We start from the raw sequence: 24695 nt of genomic DNA on the forward strand, positions 1-24695 counted from the left end.
AAGTCATCCAGCCCGCACGGGGGCGCTAACGATTTGTTTGGCTTTAGGCACACAACCCCACGAGAAGGAATGCTAAGGTAGCTATCATTTATTCTGTAATGATTTCAGAAATATCTTTTCGGATACATAACACGATAAAACAGATCAGCTGGGTTGCTTTTGTAATAAAACATAGTTAGATTAAAAACTGCCTTTTGCTAAGTTAGCGTAGCGTTATGTGTGCGCCAAGTAAACATGCGTTGAAGTGTCTGTAGTGCAACAGCTACAATAATATGAAAAGGCGAGGCAACCAGCTTTCTACGTTTATAATTCGGTGGGTAAAATGATAGAATTAGCTACGTAGTTCACGTTTCATCTGTGTCTAGCAGCATTATTGCAAAAGTTTAGTTAATTTATACACATTTTAGTAACACCTGAGTGAAATATCAAAGTGCAAGCAAGTGATAATAGAGGCTCACAAAACCACAGAGAAGGCTGTAAGACACTCAGCAGTAGGAAAGTACAAATTTAATCGTGTATAGAGGCTCTGTGGTGCCTAGATAAAGCTGCATTAAGTCTCAATTTGCCTCCGTCACGCTGTCTTATCACGACTGATCAGTGTCATGTCAATTAAGTTTTGAATCAATGTCTTCCAGCTCGAGTGAGAAGTCCACATGAGGTGATGCTGCATGTGTTACGCTGTCCTCTGAAGAGGACTCATATCTCTTTACAATGGATGAGTCTACGTGGCTTCTGCTCCACCAAGCCTCACATACTTCAGGGCGAGGACTCCACACAAACCCGCCTGAACCCCCTTAACATCCAGATGCTGTCAAAAGGTCTTCACGAGCAGATCTTTCGAGGGCTGGAGCCAGAATACAGAGAGGAGGCTGTACAGCGCAGCATAAGGCACTTACAGAAACACCAGCTGTGGGGAAAGGACACCTCACTGTTGCCCGATGTCAACCTGAAACTCCCCAAAATGTATGGCAATGACATTGACGAGCACTTTTGTCACTTGGCCCAGACACAGAGCCTTCCCTACCTTGAGGCTGCCACCAAGCTGAAACTGGCAGATCTACCACCCATGCCTCAGGAATGGAGCTGGGAGGTCGGCTGGACACGCTATGGGCCCACTGGGGAGAGTCAGAAAGTAGATTTTCCAGATGAGTCAGCTCTCGTGTTTGATGTGGAGGTGTGCACAACGGAGGGACAGTGTCCCACTCTGGCTGTTGCTGTTTCTCCAACCAACTGGTAAGAAATGAGCAAAAATGGGACCGGGTTGTATAGAACAATCCATTCATTTGCTTTATTCTTATGTTGTTGTAGTTGTTTCATACTTAAAACATTGTGTCTTCCATTCAACAATTGCTAACAATAAAAAGTTTTAAAGATAACTGGTACGTGCCTCAGTGATCTCTGTGTCCTATTTTTCTAGGTACTCGTGGTGCAGTAAGCGTCTGATTGAAGAGCGATACTCCTGGTCAAACCACCTGACCCTTGCTGATCTCATTCCGCTAGAGACACCTTTCAACTCTGCTCGCCCTCCAGGGGGTAAATGGAAGGAGAGACTGATTGTGGGCCACAATGTCAGCTTTGATCGGGCTCACATAAAGGAGCAGTACCTATTAAAGGTTTACATCCTATTCCTCACATGTCGCTTTTACTCCTCACTTTATAAAATCCTTTGGTCACTTCTTTTTGTATGAATCACTATAATGCCCAGTAGCTTTTGTATGTTTGTATTCGCTTCCATATAAGGGTTCAAAGGTGCGCTTCATGGACACCATGAGCCTTCACATGGCCATTTCAGGGCTAACCGGCTTCCAGCGCACACTGTGGATGGCCAGTAAGCTGGGTAAAAAGAGGGGTCTTCAGGAGGTCAAGGAACACATTAAGAAAGCTGGGAAGAAACACGGGGGCCCAATGGTTTGTGTCCTTTTCTACTACAGTTCACCTACGTAATATTTTGAGGCTATCATTTGGTATTTGGAAGGCTCTTGGCATAAGTGTGACATGATGTTGTGTGCACAGGTCGGCTCCTGGGACTGGGTGAATATTAGCAGCATTAACAACCTGGCTGATGTCCATGCTCTGTATGTGGGAGGGCCACCACTGCAGAAAGAAGCCAGAGAGACCTTTGTGAAGGGGAGCATGACGGATGTCAGAAACAATTTCCAGGTCAGATTTGTGGCAAAATGTGTGTCTGATTAATGTGAACCATTTGTTAGATCTTGCATTTGGCCTGAATGGACACTTAGGCAAAATAAATGTGATTTTGCTGACACCTACAGGAGTTAATGCAATACTGCGCCCTTGACGTTAAGGCCACACATGAGGTCTTCACAGAACAGCTGCCCCTCTTCATGGAGAGGTCAGCAAATCCCAACCCAAAGCTATTTTATAGTCATCTTTATCTTCTGTGTACAAATGTACACAACACAGCATTGTATAATTGTGTTGTCTCTGCTGTGTTTTTATAAGGTGCCCTCATCCAGTGACGCTTGCAGGGATGCTGGAGATGGGTGTGAGCTACCTTCCCGTCAATCAAAACTGGGGGCGATACCTGGAAGATTCTCAAGATGTTTATGAAGAGCTTCAGAGAGAGATGAAGAAGTCTCTGATGATTCTAGCGGATGATGCATGTCAGCTTCTGGAGAATGACAGGTGAGACCAGCACTGATTTATGTCAAGCTTTGAAGGTTCTTTTAAAAGCATTTACATTGCATAAGGTTTGTGTGTTTATACTAAGATACAAAGAAGACCCCTGGCTTTGGGATCTTGATTGGGACGTGCAGGAGTTCAAGCAGAAGAAAGTTGCAGCCAGCAAGAAGAAAGGCTCCAAAAAAGCAGATGACAAACAAATCGCCACTCCTCTTCCAGACTGGGAGGAAGGTCTGAGCTCAGACACTAATTCAGAATATTTGTGTAATTGGTATGATATATCTACAGTGCACACAGACTATTAATAAAGTAACAGAGATAATTCAGTTTTGTTATATTAGACCCAGGTCCACCATCTGAAGAAGAGATGGAAGGCCCTCGCCCCAGCCGGCTAGCTGTTGAGAACCTAAAAGAAACAGTGAATCGACTTCCAAAGAGAAGGCAGCATCTACCTGCACATCCAGGGTAAGATCGCTCTCACACACCACGGAGCCATTTCCAGTTCTGTTTCCCACTGGTGGTGTAAGTCAGTTCTTTTTCCTCCTTATTTTCTTCTTTAGGTGGTATCGCAAGCTGTGTGAGAAGATGTCTGACGACAGCTGGTCACCTGGAGCCAGTCTGATCAGCCTGCAAATGCGACTGACACCTAAACTGATGGGTTTGACTTGGGATGGTTTCCCCTTGCATTACACAGAGAAACACGGGTGGGGGTATCTGGTACCTGGACGCAGGGATAACCTTGATTCCCAGGAGGAAAACACCGGCCCCGTGTGTCCCCACAGGTGAATCACATACTGCTCTAAAAGTAAAAACATGGCAGGGTGCTTTCACGTCATGACCTGATCTTAGCAGGACGATCATTGATGGCTGGAGATTTTTAACAGTGTATTAAAGTTTTGTTGTTTTTCACAGAGCTATTGAAAGTGTGTACAAAGAGTACTGTGAGCAGCATAGCAAGGAGCGACCGGACTATCTGGACTCAATCCCTTCAGATGACCTCATGTTAACAGACAGCACGGTGTGGACAAAGGTACATAATATACCATCATGTTTTGCATAGAATATTGCAACATGCTTCAAACAGATACCACATGCACTACAGACTGTTGGAATTTGCAAAAATCTTTCATCAAATTTAGACCTTTTCTTCAGTATCAACAGTAATACATGTGATTGCGGTTGGAGTTGATTGATCGGGGCTACGTGCTCTGAACAGATAACACATCTACCTTAATAATGTTTTTTTCTTATTGTCATGTATAGGTGGAGGAATTAAGTTCCCTGGAAAGCCAGATGGAGGAAAACGCCCTCAGAATGAGAAAAAGTGCAGAGAAGAACAAAAACAGGGTGAGTGCACGGGCTTGTAAGTTTAAATTACACATTTCGTGTCAGGTTTAGTGTTTCACTATGATTTGTTTATAACATACTTTGTATTCTTTACCAACAATAGTCTACAGATCCACATTATATGAAAGAGGGGAGTCATTGCCATTATCACCATGGAAACGGCCCCTACAATGATGTCGATATACCAGGTTGCTGGTTTTTCAAATTACCTCATAAGGTGAATTTATATTATTAATATATATCATAGGCACAGTGTTGTTCCACCAAGCTATTTTTACCTTGTGACCAATTATTTGTGTTTAAAGGATGGCAATCACAACAATGTCGGCAGTCCGTTCTCCAAGGACTTCCTGGCCAAAATGGAGGATGGCACTCTGAGAGCAGGAAGAGGTGGCACCAATGCAACACGAGCTCTGGAAATCAACAAAATGATGTCTTTCTGGAGGAATGCCCATAAACGTATAAGGTACTCCCATCAGAGTTAATCAAAGTAATTCAATAACCAATAAACTTTAGTAATGCTAAAAGGTCTTCTCGTAGTTCTCAGATGGTGCTGTGGCTCAGAAAAGGAGAGCTTCCCCGTTCTGTCAGCAGGTTTGTCTAATATTTAAAAAAAAATAAAAGATTGATTGATTAGACATAAAGTAATGAGGGTAATGAATGTAACATTTCCCTAAAGACACAAAGATTTTGATGAGGAGGGCCAGTATGGTGCCATATTACCTCAGGTCGTTACTGCTGGAACGGTAACACGTAGAGCTGTGGAGCCGACGTGGTTGACTGCCAGTAATGCACGGGTAAGAAGCAGAGCCGACACGCTAATCTGGATAAGTCTGAAAATACTGACCAGACACTAGAGCAATTCTGTATGGGCTTTATTCTGTGTCAACAGCGGGATCGGGTAGGCAGTGAGCTAAAGGCCATGGTGCAGGTACCACCTGGATATCACCTGATAGGAGCAGATGTAGATTCACAAGAGTTGTGGATTGCCGCAGTGCTTGGAGAGGCTCACTTTGCAGGCATGCACGGTATGACAGGTTTGGTTCTAAAGAAATCTACAGAAGGAGACTTTGTTATGTGTCTTCCTTTAATGACAATGCTGCATATGTCTCTCTGTGGTTTAGGTTGTACAGCATTTGGCTGGATGACCCTCCAGGGAAAGAAGAGTGAAGGCACTGACCTGCACAGCCGTACCGCTGATGCTGTGGGCATCAGCCGAGAGCACGCAAAGGTGTTTAACTATGGACGCATATATGGCGCCGGGCAGCCCTTTGCTGAGAGGTTGCTCATGCAGTTCAACCACCGCCTCAGTCAGACAGGAGCTGCCAGTAAGGCCAGACAGATGTATGCCCTAACAAAAGGTATACGCAGGTAAGTTCAACGTAGGGGTGGGTTTTGATAATCAGTTTTCCGATTAAAATCGATTCTAGCTTGAATAACGCGATGTTGATTCATTAAAATCCTGAATTGATTCTTAAATATAAATTTATTTTGTCCGAAGCGCCAGAATCTCAGGTTAAACCTCACAAAATTTTGACAACCACCAAACAGCTAAAAACGCAAACGAGAGCAGGTACACGGATTCGGCATGAAGACCTAAACACAAAGTGCGGAACCGCCGACGGATAAGAATCAGTGAGATTTCGGCTTTCTCACCCGACTGCACGTACACGGACACGCCGTCATGCCGACAACTCACAGATTCTGATACGTCGGTGGGTCCGTGCATTGTGTTTACATGTTTTTTTTGGGGGTTTTTTTGCACTAGATTCTGGAGCTGTAGGCTTTGTCTCTCTCCAACCAAATTTGACTGAACCAGCAGCAAAAGAAGATCCAAACTACTCTTCACATTTCGCTTCACGTAAACATCGTCATGAATTCCCTCTTACTTTTGCTGTTTTGCTTCCGCCACGGTAAAATTACACTTCATGCACAGCTCTCTTTCTCTCAGTGCACTTCAAGAACAGTTTCTTATCTAAAAACCTGTTTTCTGCATTATTCGCTTGCTTATTACGCACAAGTCTACCATTATGTACAGCGCTGTCGGCCGCTGTTTTTTTTTTTTTAAATTTAAATTTGACTTCCGACAAGAGAGCCTCATTTCTGCTGTTCAATACTGAAGAAATTTGAACTTTTTAAAATTTTGCAAAATTGCAAAACACTTAGCTGTGTCTCTAATTAAACCTGCGTAACTTTGCTCTGCTTCACTTCAGCAGCATTAGGTAATGTTTATATGTTGATTAATGGTTTTCTTCTGTTTTTGTTCTACTGCAGAATATGTTTAAGGTGGTTATCTGCTATAAAAAGACAGGTGTTTGTATTTGTCAGATATCATTTGTCAGAGGACGGCGAGTGGCTGGTGAATGAACTGGGTATAGATGTGGAGCGGGAGGAAGATGGAAGCGTCTCCCTCCAAGAATTGCGGAGGATCACTAGAGTGGCTTCACAATCGTGAGAACGCAAAACACAAACATTCACAAGTGCCTGGCTTGCAATAACCCATTTACTGTCCCTGAATATCCTCCTCTCAGGTGCTCTTTAATTTCGCTTTTTTTGTGCTCCTGACACCATCTCAGTTCTCGACGGAAAAGATGGGATATTGTTGGGCAGCGCCTGTGGGCTGGAGGTACTGAGTCGGACATGTTCAATAAGCTGGAGAGTATAGCCCATTCAAAGAACCCGGCCACTCCTGTTCTAGGCTGCAGGATCAGCAGAGCACTAGAGCCCAAGGCGGTTAAAGATGAGGTGACTGACTAAAGCTGGCAACAGGAGTATAATATATATATGATTTAATCTGAGTATTTAAAGGGATTTGATTTGTTTTGCCAATACAACGAACGACCAATGCATTACTCAAGAGGTCAGTCAGAAGGCTCTGAATGGCAAAATAAACTCTTCATTAATGTCTCCTTTCAGTTTATCACCAGCAGAGTGAACTGGGTGGTTCAGAGCTCTGCAGTGGACTACCTCCATCTGATGTTGGTGGTCATGAAGTGGCTCATTGAGGAGTATAACATTGATGGCCGCTTCTGCATCAGCATCCATGATGAGGTGCGGTACCTGGTCCGCAGTGAAGACTGTTACCGAGCAGCTCTGGCACTTCAAATCACAAACCTCCTTACAAGGTGTGCTCTTAGCTGACCGTATATTCTCACTGACAAACTGTGTGCTCTATAATGGATGGTTACTGTGTTTCTCTTCCTGCAGGAGTATGTTTGCTCATGCTTTAGGCATGCAGGACCTTCCCCAGTCTGTAGCCTTCTTCAGTGCAGTTGACATTGATCAGTGTTTGAGGAAGGAGGTCAACATGGACTGTGTGACTCCCTCCAACCCCACAGGTGTGGAACAAAAGTATGGTCTACCGCCTGGTGAGTTCTGCACACCATCACCAGCCTTCTTCCAACATTAAGAGTAGTATATTTATTATAGAAATGTTTCTTATACAAAGTGCACAGGAAAGACAGGACAGCTTGTCTCATTACAAAATCTAAATGTAACAAATTCAGACGCAAGAACATGCAATTTAGCTCTAGCACTTAAAGCTACAAAAATGCTCGTGTACAGAGCAATTTGTTTTAAAACAACACCTTACAAAAGTTGGACTAAACATCTCTTTAAAATACAATAATGTATATGGAAAGTAATTAAATCCACCTCTTAGCATGACCACACAGTATTCAGTTAGTCTTCAAGAATTTTAAGCAAATCAACAGCACAGCTTGTTTATCACGAGATTTCCTTAAAGGAAGTAAATCAAATAAGTTTCAAATTTCTAAATAAGCCAAATTAGAAATGACTATTTTAATGTAATCAAGACAAAGACAGATATAAACTGGGGTTGGAAATGCAAGAAGGTTTTTTGATAAAGTGGACTTGAGGAACACAATCAGAATACTAAATAATGTGTGCAAACTTTCCACAGGTGAGGCCTTGGACATCTACCAAATCATCGACATCACAAAAGGCTCTCTAAACAAAGGGAGATAGCTCTTTGTGGACCAGTCAGCTTTTATTCCAAACATACAACTGCCAGGACACCGTTCACCCGCTGCTGCAGTCTGGACGTGTGTGCGTGTGTGTAGCAGTGGTGCCCAGTATGACCTCACTGTTTCCTCTTCTTCTGTTTGGGTTCTTGTGTCTCGGTGGTGTCCTGTGACTCTGTGGTCTGAGAGCAATGGAAGAACAAAGACAAACAAACAAAGAGAGCGTGTTGAAGGGAAAAATTATCTACTTTTAGCTCAGAGCATTCAAAGCATCAAGCTACATGCACATTTCAACAGTGGGAACAGTGTGGATATGGAGTCAGTTTTATGGACTCGTATAATAAAGTAAAAGTGGAGAGAAGAGGCTGTTGTGTATGTTGAACAGTATTGAAGCTCCTGTGGAGCTGAGCTAGCGCTTACCTCCTGGCTGTCATCCTGTTCCTGCAGGGCTGCATCCAGAGTAGCGGCATTGATGCGGAAATCTCTCGAAGTGCTCAGCTTCATGTACTGCATCAAGTTTACCTGGAAAAACATGCAGATAGATTTTACAGTGTCCAGAGGCCTGCAGAGTTTTAAAAAAATGTATATATTTTTTCAATATTTACACAAACCTTTGATTTCTTTGAGAGTGTGATGAGATACTTCTCATACTGCTCAATGCTGAAGATCAGGTTGGGGATAGCTTTAGTCTCACGCAAAAGTTTTGCCTTCCAAGAGGAAAAACATAACAGACTTGTTTATATTTCTTTGTATGCATATATTTCATTATTCTAAAAACAAAATTTGTATTGTTCAGTCCTCATTCATTAAATTTACAAGAGGCCTTACAGAAGCACCGGTGTTCACGTCATTCCTTCTCTTTTTCTTTTTGTCATCTGCACCTCCACCACTGATGTCTCCACTCTAAGAGGAATAAAAAGCATCTTGTGTCATTTCTGTAACAACAAAACATTAATGCAATGGAGCTGGACAACTGAACCATGCTAATACCTGAGCATATGTGATAAAAGAATAGCACTGTGGTGTTAGGTGGGAGCCAGATAGTTTGACCTGCAAATATGAAACAGTTAGTATGACGTTAGATCTATACAGGAAAATTTGAGCTAGGTGACAGTAGCTCGGACTCACCAGCTTCTCAAAGCGAGCTGGCAGCGACCCGTGCTGGCTGGCACACACCTGGATATACTAAAGTAAAATGAAGAAAATGTAATGTTACACTCTGCAAGCTGCCCTGACATTTTCACTCAGAACATCAAGTTGACAAATACACACATATTTGACCAGCGTGGTGAGGATGGTATACGTGCGGGTCAGTTCTCTTAACAGTGTAACGGTGCAGGTGCCCAGCAGCAAGGCCGTCTGGACCAGCTCACTTAGCGCTGTTAAGAGAGTCCCAAGCTGCAGCGTCACTGCTTTCTCAACTGGGTCCTGCCGACCTGCAGTCTGTGTGGCTTCACCTACACATTTATGAAACACAGCATCACTTGCATTTTAGCCCCACTTGCTGACAAATGCATCTCTTCCTCCTCAGCATTAATCAAAGTGAGCATCAGTGTGAAAGGCTTCTTACCACAGCCCAATTTGTCAGAAGCTGTCTGACTTTTCTTCCTGGCAATAAGCCAGTCCACTTCATCAAGCACTCTGTCAACTTGAGACAGGACCAGCAGCTGGGACAAGACATTAACATGAAGAAGAAGGTGAGCAGGATAAGCAAAGGCATAACTCTCACAGCCAGTCAGTCAGAAAACCAACACTTACTGCTGCTGTTGAAGCAGTTTTCATGTTGACAATGGCAAAATTAGACTGCTTTTCCACCTCCACATCCTGAGACAGGAAAACAAATAAAAGAAATCAGTTCACAAATGCACTTTAATGTGGGTGTATGAAGGTTACAGTCATCAGTGTACTGTGGGAAAGAAACTTGGATTTAAAATAGTCTTGTTTGATCATTAAATTCTTTCATATGAACTTGAGTGACATTTCATTCTTAATCCATAATGTTTCAAATGATGTTGGCCCAGCTTTTCAGCTATAACAGCTTCACCTCATCTGAGAAGGCTTTCAAAAGGTTTGGGAGTATGTTTATAGGAATTTTGAGCATTCTTCCAGAAGTGGATTTGTGAGGTCAGACACTGATGTTGAAAAAGAAGGCCTGCTCGCCATCTCTGCTCCAATTCATTCAAAAGATGTTCTCTTGGGTTTAGGTCAGGACTCTGAAGGCCAGTCAGATTCTCACCAAACTGGCTCATCCATGCCTTTATGGACAGGTATGGAGTCATGCTGGAACAGAAAGGGGCCAGCCCCAAAATGTTCCCGAAAAGTTCGGAGGATGAAACTGTCTAAAATGTCTTGGCATGCACCATACCGCCGCCAAACCCAGACTCGTCTGATGGATTGCCAGACGGAGAAGCCTGATTTGTCACTCCAGTGAACACGTCACCACTGCTCTAGACTCCAGTGGTGATGTGCTTTACACCACTACATATGATGCTTTGCATTGCACTTGGTGATGTAAGGCTTGGATGCAGCTGTTTGGTCACTGAAACCCATTCCATGAAGCTCTCTACAAATCTTCCAGAGCTTATCTGAAGTTTGGAGGTCCGTAGTGATCAATGTTGAAAAAGTTGCCGACCTCTGCGCACTATGTGCCTCATTATCCGCTGACGCTGCTCTATGATTTTACGTGGCCAACTACTTCCCAATCCCAGTTATTTTGATAAAACACCAGTAACAGTTCACAACTGAATATATGCTGGCAAGGAAATTTCACAGCTGGACTTGTTGCACGGGTGGCTCCTGAGAGCAACCCTTTCTCTCACAAATGTTTGTAGAAGCAGTCTGCATGTCTAGGTGCTGGATTTCATACACCTGTGGGCATGGAAGTGATTGGAACACCTGAATTCAATGATCTGGATGAGTGAATGAATACTTTTGGCAATATAGTCTGTCTATCAACTCTAGCTGTGTGTGCAGTTTTATATAATTAAATGAGTTGCAGTAATAACAGTATCAGTATAGTTTAATGCCAAATTGTGCTCTGAACACTGCAAAGAAAAATTGTTCGTACCTGATCAATATCTCCCAGTTCGCTGTGGATGTCTTGGCAGAGCTCCAGCAGTAGGCCTACAGGACTCTTATAAAGAACATGAAGGTTGAAGAGGAGAGAGAGCAGCCCCTTACAGAAGGCAGAATCCTCTAAAGGGAGAGAAAACCCCCAAACACATGCACACACATCAGGAAATGGCACCTAATATGCACCTAATATAGACACAGAGGTTAAGTAAACTATAACTTACCAAAACTGGTCTCTTTGCAGATTTTCACAGTCCACGTGATCATCTGAACAAACTGTTAATTAGATAATAGTGAATTAGAACAGGAGTATGTTAATTTGGTGGAGTGCATTTAAAAATAAATTTACCTGCTGGGAGGAGGGCTTTAGCTGGCGCGAGAGTACGCTTAGGATGCTGATCAGAAGCTGAGCCTCTTTGCTGTTAAAGTCTTCCTCACCGCCACTTAACTGTGTGAACAGCGCCCTCTGTTGACGGGCAAAGAAAACTGGATTTTAGCAAACATGTCATACTTAATAAACACAGTTTTCTTGTATTATTTAGTGTTAAATCAGAAGCACCTGAAACTGTCGGATGTAAAAGTAGTTCATCTCTACAACATCGCCTTCGTCCTCTTGCTCTGTACCATTTTCTGCATCATTTCAAAGAAACACATAATGATTAATTCCTGCATATTTTTTGTTGCTACAAAATGTACTGCTTTTTCACTGCTTGTCCAACCCATGGTGGAGAGCAGCTGGGCCATCTTGTCTGGGTAGCGTTGTTGGCAGGTTGTGAAGATCCTGAGCAAACCCTCCAGACACAGCTGAGACAAACTGGAGCGCTTCTCCTTCTTTCCCCCCTCCTCAACCACGCTGGGGATGTTCGTGTAACGCCACATCAGGACACTATAAAGAGACATAGACAGATTGTTTATTCTCATTTTTGGTCCTATAAGTATTATCATAAACAAATCATGTGCTGTCATTTAGCCCAAGAGATTTCTACCTGGTCATGTCACAGAGGAAGCGGAAAGTCTTGTCTGCGTTCTGTCCATCTGGGCCGTCTGTGTGTCCCGTTTCATCCAGCTGCTGGATCTTCTGCACAACCGCGCTCAGTATATAACGCACAAACTCTCCATTTGAACGAAGTACTGAGAGAGCCTCCTCTCTGCTCTGAGTGTTATCCCTGCAAAAGAAGATTTGTTCTGATTTACCATTTCTAATTCTTATCCATGGAATTTGACTTTCCAAGTTTGCATAGTATTTCTAATTTGCATTTTAATGAATAGATTTAAACAATCAGAGTGCCTACAATCAGCTGCAAACTATAAATAACTGATTTTATTAAATTCCACAGATCTACTAGTAGTCCATGTAAGCAACGCTAAAGAAACCATTTACCTGAAGAGCACAGTGATTGATGTTGATATGATGCCCATTGAGAATAAACTGCGAGGGGTCTTGTGTGAGGGCACCCGACCCTTTCCAGACTTCTCCTTCAGGATCTCAGACAGCTTGTGGTAACGGCTGAACAGCTCGATGATCTCCTCAAAGCACCTTTTACTGCAAGAAACGAGGGAAGACACGATGGTAAATTATAAAAAGAACTCCCCGCTGCATAATATGGCATATGTTTTGTATGATGCATAATTAAATTAGGATGATTAACTTTATTAAACTTTTATTTTGGTAAAGATCCAAGTATTTTTTGTGTTACTTCTATGAAATCAGCTATATGGGGGAGTGCTGGCTCTGTGTATCAGTCAGTAAACGTAGTGACCTGAACAGTTGCTGTGGGTTTATAAATTCAACTGTGTAACACAACAACACTTTCTCAAAAACAGGTGCTTGTTACCTGTAGTTGGCTTTGATAAAGTTGTACTCCATGAGGACCTCATACACTCCCATCACCAGCACAGCATAGATATTATTCTTCACTCCAACACTGGATCCCATTGAAAACTCAGCCGACTTGTCCTGATCAGTATACACAAATTATAAGACTTAGCAATATTGGAACAGACCAAGGTTCAGAGCCAACGTAAAAGCAGAATAATCTGAAATCTGCTAAGGACAAAGAAGCTGCTTGCTCTTGATCTCAAGACATACCAGTTCAAAGTCTTCTAGTTCGCACTTGATCATGCGTCTTGTCATACTCTCTAGAATAGCATGTAGGTCCGACCGGTATCCTTCCTCCTCTTCCTCATCACCGTCACTGTCATCGGCATTGGGGTTGGCTGACTGGCGTGTGTTTTGCAGCCACATCAAGCAATGTACAGTACAGCTCAGCAGATGGGCCTGAAACATAACACTATTTATAGCTTGCATATCAGTCGAAATAAAACAACTTGCAAATATGGTACAATGCACACAAGAGTACCAGAGGCTCCTGGAGGTAGACTTGGTCTCCGTGAGCAGTGATGCATGGTTCCAGTTTCACTGGGGGCAGGAGGTCTTGTTCAGGCTCGTAGTACCGCTTCAGCTAAGGACAAGCAAGCTTCTGATACATCATCAAGTCCATTATAACTAAGATAGCATGCAGTTAACTCATACATATACATACCTGTGACAAAAGGGTCTGCATGATGGAGCTTGCAAGTTGCGAGTTACGACGAAGAACATCAAAAAAACCCTTAAAAACCACAAGAATTTTCTTTTTCAGTATGAAAGTAACATTTTTACAGCTAAACCGTATCTATACACATAAATAACGAAAGAGTAGAGGTTAACTCAGATTCGTTTTTCCCTTTAGGGATCACCACAGCAGATCATCTGCCTCCATCTTACCCCATCTCTAGCATCCACCTCTTTCACACCGTCCCCCTTCATGTCCTCCTTCACTACATCTATGAAACTTCTCTGTAGTATTTCTCTTTTCTTATGCCTGCCAGCTTCATATTCAACACCCTTTGTAAAATGTATCCACTAACTATCCCAGGTTCACGTCTCTAGCCCTTTCTTCATACTGATAAACATAATAAGACATGACATTGAAAAAATGCTTCTGACCTCATAGAGCATGAGGCGCACATCAGCCTGCTGGCTGAGGCAGCGACGCAGACTGCTGAGGATCTCCAAGCAGAATGCTTCATTGGCAGCTGAGTTGTAGCGCGAGTGAACATCCACTTGGATCTATGAAATGTAACAGAAAGACAAACCAAAAAATTAGACGGTTCCACACCTGCAGAGTGTTTCTAGCACACTTTCTAGAAGCAAGTATGTAAAGTATAAAGAGTTTTACTGCAACTGTACCTGGCTGGAGGAGATTGCCTGGCTACACTGACTCGAGGCCAAGCTGCCTAACACTTTGAAGTTCTTCAGCAGCAACAAGAAGCCTGTCACTGCAGACTTCCGACCATCCAGTTGGCTAGTAGAGTCAAGTAAGGGGGTTGGTTAGTATAAGCCACCCTTCTTTAATTGCACTTTAAAGCTGTGTTAAGAATAAAGTAGCACAAACCTGGAAAACATGGCCTTGCGAAGAACTAAAATTAAAGCATCTTTCAAGGACATGCTGACCTTGAGCAGGGGCTGAAGATTAAACAGAAACCAACGATTACACAATGGAAACCTCTAGAGCATTTATGTGTATCTGTTGGCCTGTTTAGGTACCTGGACAGCTTTGAGTAGACCTTGAACGGTGGCCAAAGGCAGGTATGACAAGTGGTCAAACGTCTCTGTCACCTTAGAGGATGACTCCAGAAGGATCATTGGGGCAGAGACCACAATATCAGAGAAAAGGTCTGAAGAAGAAAAAAAAACATTAAAACACAAGAATAAAAAAAATAAAGTCATAAAGTGCTGATGCGCATCTACAACTTAACCCTGCTGTCTAGAGGTTGTGTTACCTAAGAAATGACTGACGGGTGAGGCTGTCTTTGTGACTAGTCGATTTAAGACCTGCTCCAATATCTCTCCCCTGATAGGCTCATGCATCTGTTAAAGACATAAAATACACAATATTTGCATGACATTGAAAATACTTTATTTACAATACTTCATAGCATAAAATTTTAACAAAAAATGTTACCTTAAAGCCCTGGAGTAGCACCTGTCCTCCTAGCTTACACGCTTGTTGACTTGGTGTTCGGGCTACAGCTAGAGAGCCTTCCGTGGTCTTGCCAAACGGTCCAGGTTTGGGTCCAAATGCATCCATCAGGAAGAAGCCCAGCTGCACTAGCCCTTGGGTAACATGATCCCATCCGAACACACTATACGGATGGAAACGTAGACCTCATGTGAGAGGTTAAAATACAAATACTGTTTGTGTTGTACCATGTCATTTATTTTTATTGAGTGTGTAGCGGGGTGTGGTCTGCGGTGCCGCTGCAGGGGAGGCGGATAAACTTGAGGGGCATCCGCAATCACACCTCGTCGGCATAAAGAGTCTGCACTGGGTCCTGTCAGTTGTTGTTGTTGGTATGTGTTGGGCTGTGAGCTGCAGCTGACTGTGTGTGTGTGTGTACAGCAACCGCGAGAAAAGTGGTGAATAAAGTATGCTGAACAGCATGTACATGTCACCGTGTGCTTGCTACAGTGCCTTTATCCGGGGAGCCTGAACAGCCCGGCCCTCCTCCACTCCCATGCTGTTGGGGAATGCTGGTGGGGGTCGCGGCGGTGTCAGCCAGGACCAGATCCAAGATTCTCAATCACCTGCACCCCACGCGCGATCCGGTCCTGGAGTTCTTCCTGCTGGCGGCGTGACACTGCCGCCTGCTCTCACTGTGTGGCTGTCAGCTCTGGTCCTGGGTCTGCCGTGCCCCCCCTCCTGGGTTTTGGCAGGCTGTGAGCTCCGCAGCTCACAGCCTGACACATACCAACAACAACTGACAGCACCCAGAACAAACTCTTTATGTTGGAGAGGGGTGATTGCAGATGCTGCTCAGGTGCGTCCCCCTCCCCTGCATCGGCACCACAGACCACGAGCTGCCACAGAGGGGCATTACCTTATTTTGAAAGAAATCATGGAGAAAGAAACACATCAAGTTTTTCTGTTGAAGGTATCAAATAGAATACATAAATCAACATTTTGCTCTTCTTACCTGTTCTGGACTGTATCCAGTATCATCTGAGCCACACTGCAGTGCCCGGGTAGGAGGTCTTGTAGTAACTTTGACCCCTGTTGTAGCTGCTCGTCCTTGAAGCTCTTGATGATGGTCCCTTTCAAAAGTTCAAATACCTTCCAAAAAAATCATCATCATCAAAAATGAAATGATTAACACAAATGAATAGGAAAGATAACATGAATTAAGACTCTACGGAGTACGGGAAGTAGTGTGTAGTGTAGATTTCTAACCTGCTCTTCATAACGCTGGATACGTGCCACTGAGAGCAACAGGGCAACACTGAAAGGACACAAGTCTGCATACGATGTCTGCCAAAATGAAAATCAATATCTATGACACAGACTATCCTTACAAATTATAACAAACAATTCTCAAACTATTAAAACAACGAACAGATGAGTGATATTATACATAACCTTAAAGCCTTTAAGAAATTCCCTTGCAAGCTCATGGTCTAGTCTTATAGCAAAGACTATGTGGAGGATAGCAGTGCCCTCTACATGCCTTAGCTGGTCCTGTGGAATAGACTGAACCTCTAGATCCAGGCTGCTGAGAAGCGGGTGTACAAGTTAAAAAAACAAACAAACAAAAAACAGACAGTCAGTAAATGGAAAGTTTACAAAAAGATGTATTGTGACTATAGTAAATCCCACTTGCAGTATATGAAACACTCACTCTCCATGTTTCTGCTCCTCTTCTTGGCGAGCGTCCTGCTCCTTAAAATAACCTACGATTCCGTCCAGGACTTGTTTCTTACAACCCTAACAGACAAAGAACAAGACCGGCATTTAGATGACTAACACAAACAGAAACATAATGTGTTGTTGAAGACACATTGTCACACACCTTTGCAGACAAAAGCAGCAGCTGGTAAACCAGCGGCGGGATCTCCTGCAGATCTAGTTTGTTGAACATCCTCAATACTTTCTCCACCACAAACTGCAACTCCTCTGATGACAAAGGCACATCCCTAAAATGAGGCAGACACAGTAAAACATTTTAAAAGGAACTAAAAAAATATAAAATACACCAATATTGAAATAAATTCTATTATGATGGAAACAGAAATATGTTAAAGCATGCAATGAACTTAAAATAACAAAGTCCTACCTAAACATGGTTGTCAAGTGGATGACACACTGTGGATCCCATCTGCATGAAAAAGACCATGTAATGTAAATAAAAATATTTTTCAGTCATCTGCAAATCATTTAATCTCTACATCACAAACTGGTAATTGGACTAAAACAGTAAAAGACATGGCACTGAGGTACTTCATCATGATCACTTTCATTACATGACCATGTAATTTCTAATAAATTAGGCATGAACTGGCATCTAAATAATAAAATACTACCAAAAACATTTACAATATATATTTGCATATCACTATATATATCAAATGCAACATGTCCTCACCTGCTCGAGCAGAGGCTGTTAATCAGCTGCTTCTTATACTCCTCACCACTGAGTTCCCCTAAAGTTATAATAAAAAATTGTGTTTTAGACCTTATAGATTGTGACATATGTGATATTACGTTAGACAACAATGTTGATCACAAAGTACCTTTGCCATAAGACAAGGCTTCACATGCTGTAAGTGCAGTAAGAACTGTAGGAAACAGTTCCAGAGATTTCCCACTGCTCATTTTCCCCACTTTGATGGCATCAACAAAAAGAGACCCCAGTGTTGCAAGAGATGGCCCGGATAGTGTATGAGTCTGTGTGTTATATTAAAACAATCATTCTCATTCATAAGAAAAAAAGAAAGTGTCACAATATATTTCTACTTATCTAATTCAAGTAGTTATAAATGATAGGATTGCAAGTCAGATCAGGAGAAAAAAAAACCTGTTACAAGCACAAAAATCAAGTAGACCCAAAAGCGTAGTTCCAAAACACACTTATTTGATTTAATCAACCAGTTACATGAAATCAACATATTTTAATTTGTAAATCCATATTTCACTTTGATTACATTAAACCATATTTGGATATAGCGTACATCAAATCTATAATAACTTCTGTATAACATAAATACCTCCAGCATAAGCAACCCAATGATATCTGCTGCCACCTCAGTCTGAAGATCCCCAGACTCACACAGAGGGATGCAGTGCTGATACAGGAGAAGTCTACGATTTGCCCCAGCAGTGGAGCTGGGTGGAGAACCTAAACAACAAGCACAAACTGTACATTTATTACATACCTTATCATCAAGCAGAAGTTATGCATATATGTTAAATGAGTCTGACATGGTGTATGAGTGAATTATATTACCTTAGCTATCTTGCGATGTTTCACACTTACAAGAATGAATGTGTACAAACCTTTAAATATGCCTTTTATTATGGTCCCAACCTTCTTGCCCTTCAGTGCACTATTGGTAATCGTGTTGATGAGCTAAACATTGTGTGATAGATAGTAAGAGTATTTTATAGGTAAAACAGACATGACTTTGGAATTTCCAAATGTGTCGCCCTTAGTTTGTAAAATAACTTACCTGGTCATCGGTAAGGGTTGAAAGGTATTTCTGTAGTTCGGGGATATTTTCTTCATTTGACAGTGAGACAATTTTATCCATTTCTGCTTTCATTGTCCACCCACAGATTGACACAAGTGGCTAGCAACTGTAGAATAAGCTAGAAATCTATCTCGTAAATCTCAGTAAGTTTATGAACGTTATTATTTTTATTTTACTTACACTTATCGATTATCTACTTGCATTTAATCCTGGGCATCCTGTTTAAATTAGTTGAAGGTAAATTACTCCGTAATATTATAATTTTATTGCTGTTGTGTTTCTAAAAAATTTCAAGCGAACTTCCCGCCAGACGACACTTCCTGTTTTGCTTTGTGGTTGCCATGTTCAACTCAGACTCCCTCAATCACGTTATAATCCAGGTCACATTCCCCTGTACGGCAAAATGCGTATAATGTAAAAAAAAAAAAAAACAGTTTTCCAGTAACTTGGAATAATATGCTAGCATAACACAATTTCCATATAGTTTCATATCTGAACGGAAGGAGTACTTTGATCAAACTTACATTTGGCGGAAAACAGTCATCACTTCAGCCGTGGCAACCACGTTTTCAACCACGAGGTTTATAAATGGGTTATTGTCGGTAAATATTTGGACATACCCTTACTGTTTATTCATTCCAGTTAAATATCATGTGTCACAAGTTGTTTTGGTTAATGTCTTACACGTAATGTTTGGTTTCTGGCAATAAATCTCGCTAGGATTTTTTAGCTTTAGGTCAGGAATAACTAACGCGGGCTTTTTCTTAGAGTTTCTTGAAATAGTGACGCGATAGTGATTCACACCAGATCGGGCCAGTGGCGCAATGGATAACGCGTCTGACTACGGATCAGAAGATTCTAGGTTCGACTCCTGGCTGGCTCGTGAAATCTTTTTCGGTTTTGTGAAATTAAACTTTTGCTCCCCTGTTTGCTAAATGTGTTACTAGTTTAGTGGCTGCATTGAAGTAGCGAATGCCATTGATTCAAACATCTAAAACCATGTATAATGTATAATTATACATATATGAAAATTATAAGACCATGTATTGTCCACAAAGGTATTTTGCGTAAAAACTATATAATTGGGATACTTTAAAACCGGATAATATTTATAGATTATTATTTTGTATTGAACACCATATTTTCAACCTTTTTCATTTTCTGAGGCGCGAGGAGCCTGATGTTAAAATGTCCACCTTTAGAGTTTAAACAAACATGTTTGTTTGTTTTTTTTTAAAAGGTAACACAGTTGTTTTTATTGTATTAATGCCGAATTATTAATTGTGTCACTTTTGGCTACTCTAATAAGGTAGGTTCTCTGTAGCAGTCTGATATATAATGAATAAATAAAAAACTGGGTCACATCCTGCAAGAAACACTATCTGTCTCTATGTGACAGATAAAATGAGAAAGCCTCATATGATGAAGCACTCTTTCTGTCTCTTGGCTCTTTGCTCACATTTCTGAGAATCTGTGTGGTGTTGTGTCAAGTGGACCATGAAGTTCTATGCAAAGCAGACTTTCTCTTTTCTGATATCAGTTTTATTCCTCTGTGTTATTGCAGATCTTCAGGGTAAGTAGGAGAAAACCTTTTTTTAGGAAAATGACCGCTGTGACAACACTTAAATTATGTCTAATTTACGCCTTTGTATTTGTTTATCCTACATATAGTGCATGTTTTTCATTGTTTGTTTGTTTGTTTAAAAAACATCTGTTTAAATCTAGCACTAGTAATAAATCATCACTCAGTGGTATTATGACAATAATATGCATAATACCGCAAATAAGAATGAGAACAATGTCTCTCTTTGAAAAAGATCCTAACAACATTATTTATTTAAATCAAAAGATATCAAACAATCATCACTCAGTGGTTTTATGACAATGACAGTCATAATAAACTGACCATTAAATATCACATGTACTTAATGTTAATCAGATTGTAGCTATATTTTCTGTTTAGATATGTAGCTCAAAGAGGAATGAACAAAAAGTTGTGAGTTTTTTGTACCTATTCTCATTTTGAGGGGTTTAGGTGATATCTTTCCCATTATAGCCTATTTATTGTTTAAAGATAAAAGATAGCAAAGAATCAAGCAGGGTGTACCCATGGGAGAGGATGGAAGATAAACTCTTTTAGTAGGACACGGTACAAGTGTTGCAGAGATTATATACAACAAGGGACATTTACTGTAAAAAAAAAAAAAAAAAAAAGGCAGAGAAGTGGAATTTTTTCCCAGTAATAAATTATGTATTAAGTATGACACTTCAGATTAGATTTTTTTAAACCAATTTAAGCCAAAAAAAAAAAAGGTGCTGAAATTCTAATCAGAGTGTGTGTCTGTAATCTGAGCAGCACAGCACCCTGACGGGTGAAAGAACACGTTTCCTATTGCATGCCATTCTGAACATGAATACAGCTTTGAAGCAGCAGTTTGCCACTTTCCCTTAATACTGAATTTATTTAAATAACACAGGTCAACATGTCATAATCATCACAGGTATTTTTTGGGGGGGATTTGTAGTTCTTTTCATGCTGATTTCAAATTTGGGTTTAATTTTTTGTCCAGTTATTTCAGTACCTTGCTCAAATATTTCCGCACCGCAAAAATGAAGATGCATCAGCACAAAGACTGACAGACTCAAGAATAGTTTCTTCTCAAAAGCCACACTCAAGGTCACCTGGTCCAGCCCTAACTATATGCTTTAGCAAAAAGGAAAGTTTTAAGCCTAATCTTAAAAGTAGAGATAGTGTCTGTCTCCTGAATCCAAACTGGAAGCTGGTTCCACAGAAGAGGGGCCTGAAAGCTTTCCCTCCCATTCTACCTTTGAATACTCTAGGAACAACAAATAGGCCTGCAGTGCAAGAGCAAAGTGCTCTAATAGGGTGATATAGTACTACAAGGTCATTAAGATAAGTTGGGGCCTGATTGTTTAAGACCTTGTATGTGAGGAGCAGGATTTTGAATTCAATTCTGGATTTAACAGGAAGCCAATGAAGGGAAGCCAAAACAGGAGAAATATGCTCTCTCTTTCTAGTCCCTGTCAGTACTCTTGCTGCAGCATTTTGGATTAGCTGAAGGCTGTTCAGGGAGTTTTTGGGACTTCCTGATAATAATGGATTACAGTAGTCCAGCCTGGAAGTAATAAATGCATGAACTAGTTTTTTAGTGTCAGTGTCTAAATGAATATCAATTTTACTAAAAGTAGCTGTAGATAATATTACATCTGTGAGATGATTATTGTTAATTTTTTCTCTAATGATTAAAATTTTAATTGTGAAGAAGTTCATGAAGTCATTACTAGTTAACGTTAAAGGGATGGTTGGCTCAATAGAGCTCTGACTGTTTGTCAGCCTGGCTACAGTGCTGAAGAGAAACCTGGGGTTGTTCTTATTTTCTTCAATCAGTGATGAATAGTAAGATGTTCTGGCTTTGTGGAGGGCTTTCTTATAAAGCAACAAACTATTTCTCCAGGATAAATGATGATCTTCTAAATTTGTGACACGCCATTTCCTCTCCAGTTTACGAGTCATCTGCTTTAGGCTACGTGTTTGAGAATTATACCACAGAGTCAAGTACTTCTGATTTGAGGCCTTAGTTTTCACAGGAGCTACAGTATCCAGAGTCGTACGTAGTGAGGAGGTAAAATTATTAACAAGATATGACTCATGACTCCTTCTGTGACTGCTATAGGGCCACTGATGCGCTAAGAATGCACACACTTCAATGTTAGACTTTTTCTACGGTCTGTATATCATATCATCTTGTCATAAGTCTTTAATATTGGAGGCATTACAGCAACAGCCCCCTTTTCCTCATGTTGTGAGGAAAAGGCTCCGATCAAACTGAGGCATGATGGTGATCATGTGTTAGGGTTGGGTCTGGTATAAAAGGTCATCTGCTTTAAAGACATAAATAAAAATGTCTTATAAAAAGATGTTTCAGTCAAAAAATGCATTTTGTTCTATCAGCACTGGAGATGAGCACATTTCAGGCAACTTTGGCCTGCTGGACCAGGTTGAAGCTCTCAAGTGGATCCAGCAGCACATTCACAACTTTGGAGGAGACCCAGGATTAGTTACCATATTTGGAGAGTCTGCTGGTGGAGTGAGCGTGTCTCTTCTGGTAAGAATCTACAGTTAGAGGAACTTTATATAAACCTTTTCACTCTAGAACAAAAATTAACATTTGATGTGTTACTTGAATCACCAGCTCCTGTCACCACTGTCTGATGGGCTGTTTCACCGTGCCATTGCTGAGAGTGGCACAGCTGCAATGAATGTACTTATGGCAAATGATCCTCTACCAATGGCGCAGGTTAATTATCCATATTCATCTTTTTTGGAGGGTTAAAAACATTTTTGTATCGCAGAATAATGAGAATATTAAAATGGATTTGTTTTGACAAATATTTGACATTGTAAAATAATCCTTTGCAATGACAACAGTAGTTTGATGATGGGTACACCAATGCATTTTTTACATGTAACTGTGGAACTGAAATAAAATAGGAGTGAAAGGAGAAATCCTCCTTGTGGGTGATAGTTTAGTCCACCTGTCTTGTATTACACTGACAGAAAGAAAAATAAAAAGATGTGACAATATTTTTTTTCTCCTGTTGCTGACAAGTGTGCTCAAGCTGAAAAGCTCCCTGAGGTTGTGCATTGGAGAGGATTTGAGAGATATTCCTGATATTCCAGAAACAAAGATCCAAAGGCAAATTATTTAAATAGCTGGATTTACAGATAGAACTTTTCAAGTATAGGCCTGCTTAAGATGAAATGCATTTAGTAAGTGGCCAAAACCTGTTGAGATCCTTACTTACAAAAAAGTAAGGAAATATATGTTTGGTTTTGGTATCCAGAGGTGCAATAGTATCAGCATCAGCAAAAAATCAATTTCATTCAGTTTAGTTTTACTCAATACTTTTCAAATTATCCCCATCCCACCAGTTGGGCCCACCCCAAAGAAACAATGATTTATACTGACTGTGACAAACAAAGTTAATTTATTTCTCTGTATTGTGTAATACAGAATGTTGCGTAAACAGAAATGTATTAGGTTAGAATCAAAATGTAAATTATATAGATATATATAAACATGTGGTCTTTTTGAGGTTTTTTTTTAATTACTAAAGAAAGACACAAAGCTAAACAAAAAAAGCAAAATTAATCAATGTTTCAACACCCTATAATGATATGAAATATTTATATAAGCAGTCTTACACAAAATTGGTAGACAGCTGTTTATGTATAATTCATTATATTGTCCATATAATGGTACACTTGTAGTAAAATAAACCTTATTACTACATATCACAAGCATATCTCTACCAAGCACAACAAGATTTACGTCATACTTTGTGCTACACTGAGCAGAGTCTTCATAACATGTAGCTATATCTCTCATGGACAATATAAATAGAAAATCTACAAGGAATAAGATTGCAGGTATAAAGCAAGGCAAACATTGTGTAAGCTATTAAAACATCTCGTGGCATGAAATAACTGAAGTGCTTAAGCTGTACAACTGGGATACTTTAAATACAGATTATCATTAGTTGGATACATTTAATTTCAATTTTTAAAAATGAATTCTTTCGCTTTAGGAAGTATTAGGTGTGAAAATTTGTTTTTCTTATTTTGGTTATCTGATCCAGTTTGAAAGAAGAAAATAATGGCTAAAAAAATCAGTAAGAATGTTCTCTAAAGTTTGTTGGAGAGTTTACTCCTTTTCTCCTTCACAAAATTCAATGTTTCAATGTGGAGCTGTCACAAACTGGAGGAAATCTCTGCCAACTGACTTACTGTTAATTGATTTCGTATGATATTAATACCATTCCATGTCAGTGTTTTGGGGTAAATCTTCTGCTACCATTACAAACATTAAAGGTGAAATAGCACATCTTTGTCTTATCTCCCCTTTTGATTTCAAACCTTGAACGTGAATGTACTAAGCCATTTATTACACTCTGATTAACCTGAGGAACATATATCTGCAACCAAAGTGAGGCAGAATTTTTATTATGAAAAGTTGATCAACACAAAGGCTTTATAAAAATCCATAATTAAAATAAATCCC

At 40.7% G+C, this 24695-nt stretch overlaps 2 protein-coding genes and 1 non-coding gene across 6 annotated transcripts; 2 read left to right on the plus strand and 1 right to left on the minus strand.

The window, feature by feature from the left end:
• The first annotated feature begins 12 nt into the window (after nt 1-12).
• polg (polymerase (DNA directed), gamma) lies at nt 13-8805 on the plus strand. 2 transcript variants are annotated; one of them, XM_084933039.1, is made up of 23 exons: nt 13-77; nt 636-1233; nt 1418-1613; nt 1741-1908; nt 2014-2160; nt 2274-2353; nt 2464-2646; nt 2732-2874; nt 2985-3108; nt 3204-3425; nt 3556-3673; nt 3907-3990; nt 4094-4207; nt 4296-4456; nt 4531-4584; nt 4670-4787; nt 4883-5018; nt 5115-5361; nt 6319-6441; nt 6567-6735; nt 6907-7115; nt 7198-7358; nt 7913-8805. In XM_084933039.1, exons 2-23 carry the CDS (start codon nt 662-664, stop codon nt 7975-7977), a joined length of 3594 nt encoding a protein of 1197 aa, XP_084789165.1. In that variant the 5' UTR covers nt 13-77; nt 636-661; the 3' UTR covers nt 7978-8805. The 2 variants fall into 2 exon arrangements, with proteins under 2 accessions (XP_084789165.1, XP_084789167.1); XM_084933041.1 differs by lacking the exon at nt 13-77 and adding an exon at nt 119-313.
• On the minus strand, nt 7360-18927 carry fanci (FA complementation group I). 3 transcript variants are annotated; one of them, XM_084933038.1, is made up of 37 exons: nt 18592-18927; nt 18419-18491; nt 18130-18260; nt 17656-17809; nt 17508-17565; nt 17199-17240; nt 16935-17058; nt 16764-16849; nt 16505-16637; nt 16319-16396; nt 16065-16201; nt 15053-15233; nt 14871-14958; nt 14635-14765; nt 14483-14553; nt 14278-14392; nt 14035-14157; nt 13589-13657; nt 13406-13507; nt 13135-13323; nt 12881-13002; nt 12427-12588; nt 12032-12211; nt 11765-11931; nt 11605-11675; nt 11395-11511; nt 11270-11321; nt 11041-11168; nt 9732-9797; nt 9544-9640; nt 9246-9430; nt 9102-9158; nt 8964-9023; nt 8802-8876; nt 8585-8680; nt 8394-8495; nt 7360-8155 (listed from the first exon to the last, which is right to left on the minus strand). In XM_084933038.1, exons 1-37 carry the CDS (start codon nt 18682-18684, stop codon nt 8093-8095), a joined length of 3978 nt encoding a protein of 1325 aa, XP_084789164.1. In that variant the 5' UTR covers nt 18685-18927; the 3' UTR covers nt 7360-8092. The 3 variants fall into 3 exon arrangements, with proteins under 3 accessions (XP_084789164.1, XP_084789163.1, XP_084789162.1); XM_084933037.1 differs by lacking the exon at nt 7360-8155 and having other exon boundaries at nt 8238-8495; nt 16505-16634; XM_084933036.1 differs by lacking the exon at nt 7360-8155 and having other exon boundaries at nt 8238-8495.
• A 495-nt stretch (nt 18928-19422) lies between these two features.
• Nucleotides 19423-19495, plus strand: trnar-acg (transfer RNA arginine (anticodon ACG)). The gene has a single exon. It is a non-coding gene; the product is annotated as a tRNA-Arg (tRNA).
• Nucleotides 19496-24695: the final 5200 nt, after the last annotated feature.

This window comes from Perissodus microlepis, chromosome 7 (genome assembly GCF_051167445.1).
Source record: "Perissodus microlepis isolate ML-2025 ecotype Zambia chromosome 7, ASM5116744v1, whole genome shotgun sequence".
Classification (NCBI taxonomy): domain Eukaryota; kingdom Metazoa; phylum Chordata; class Actinopteri; order Cichliformes; family Cichlidae; genus Perissodus; species Perissodus microlepis.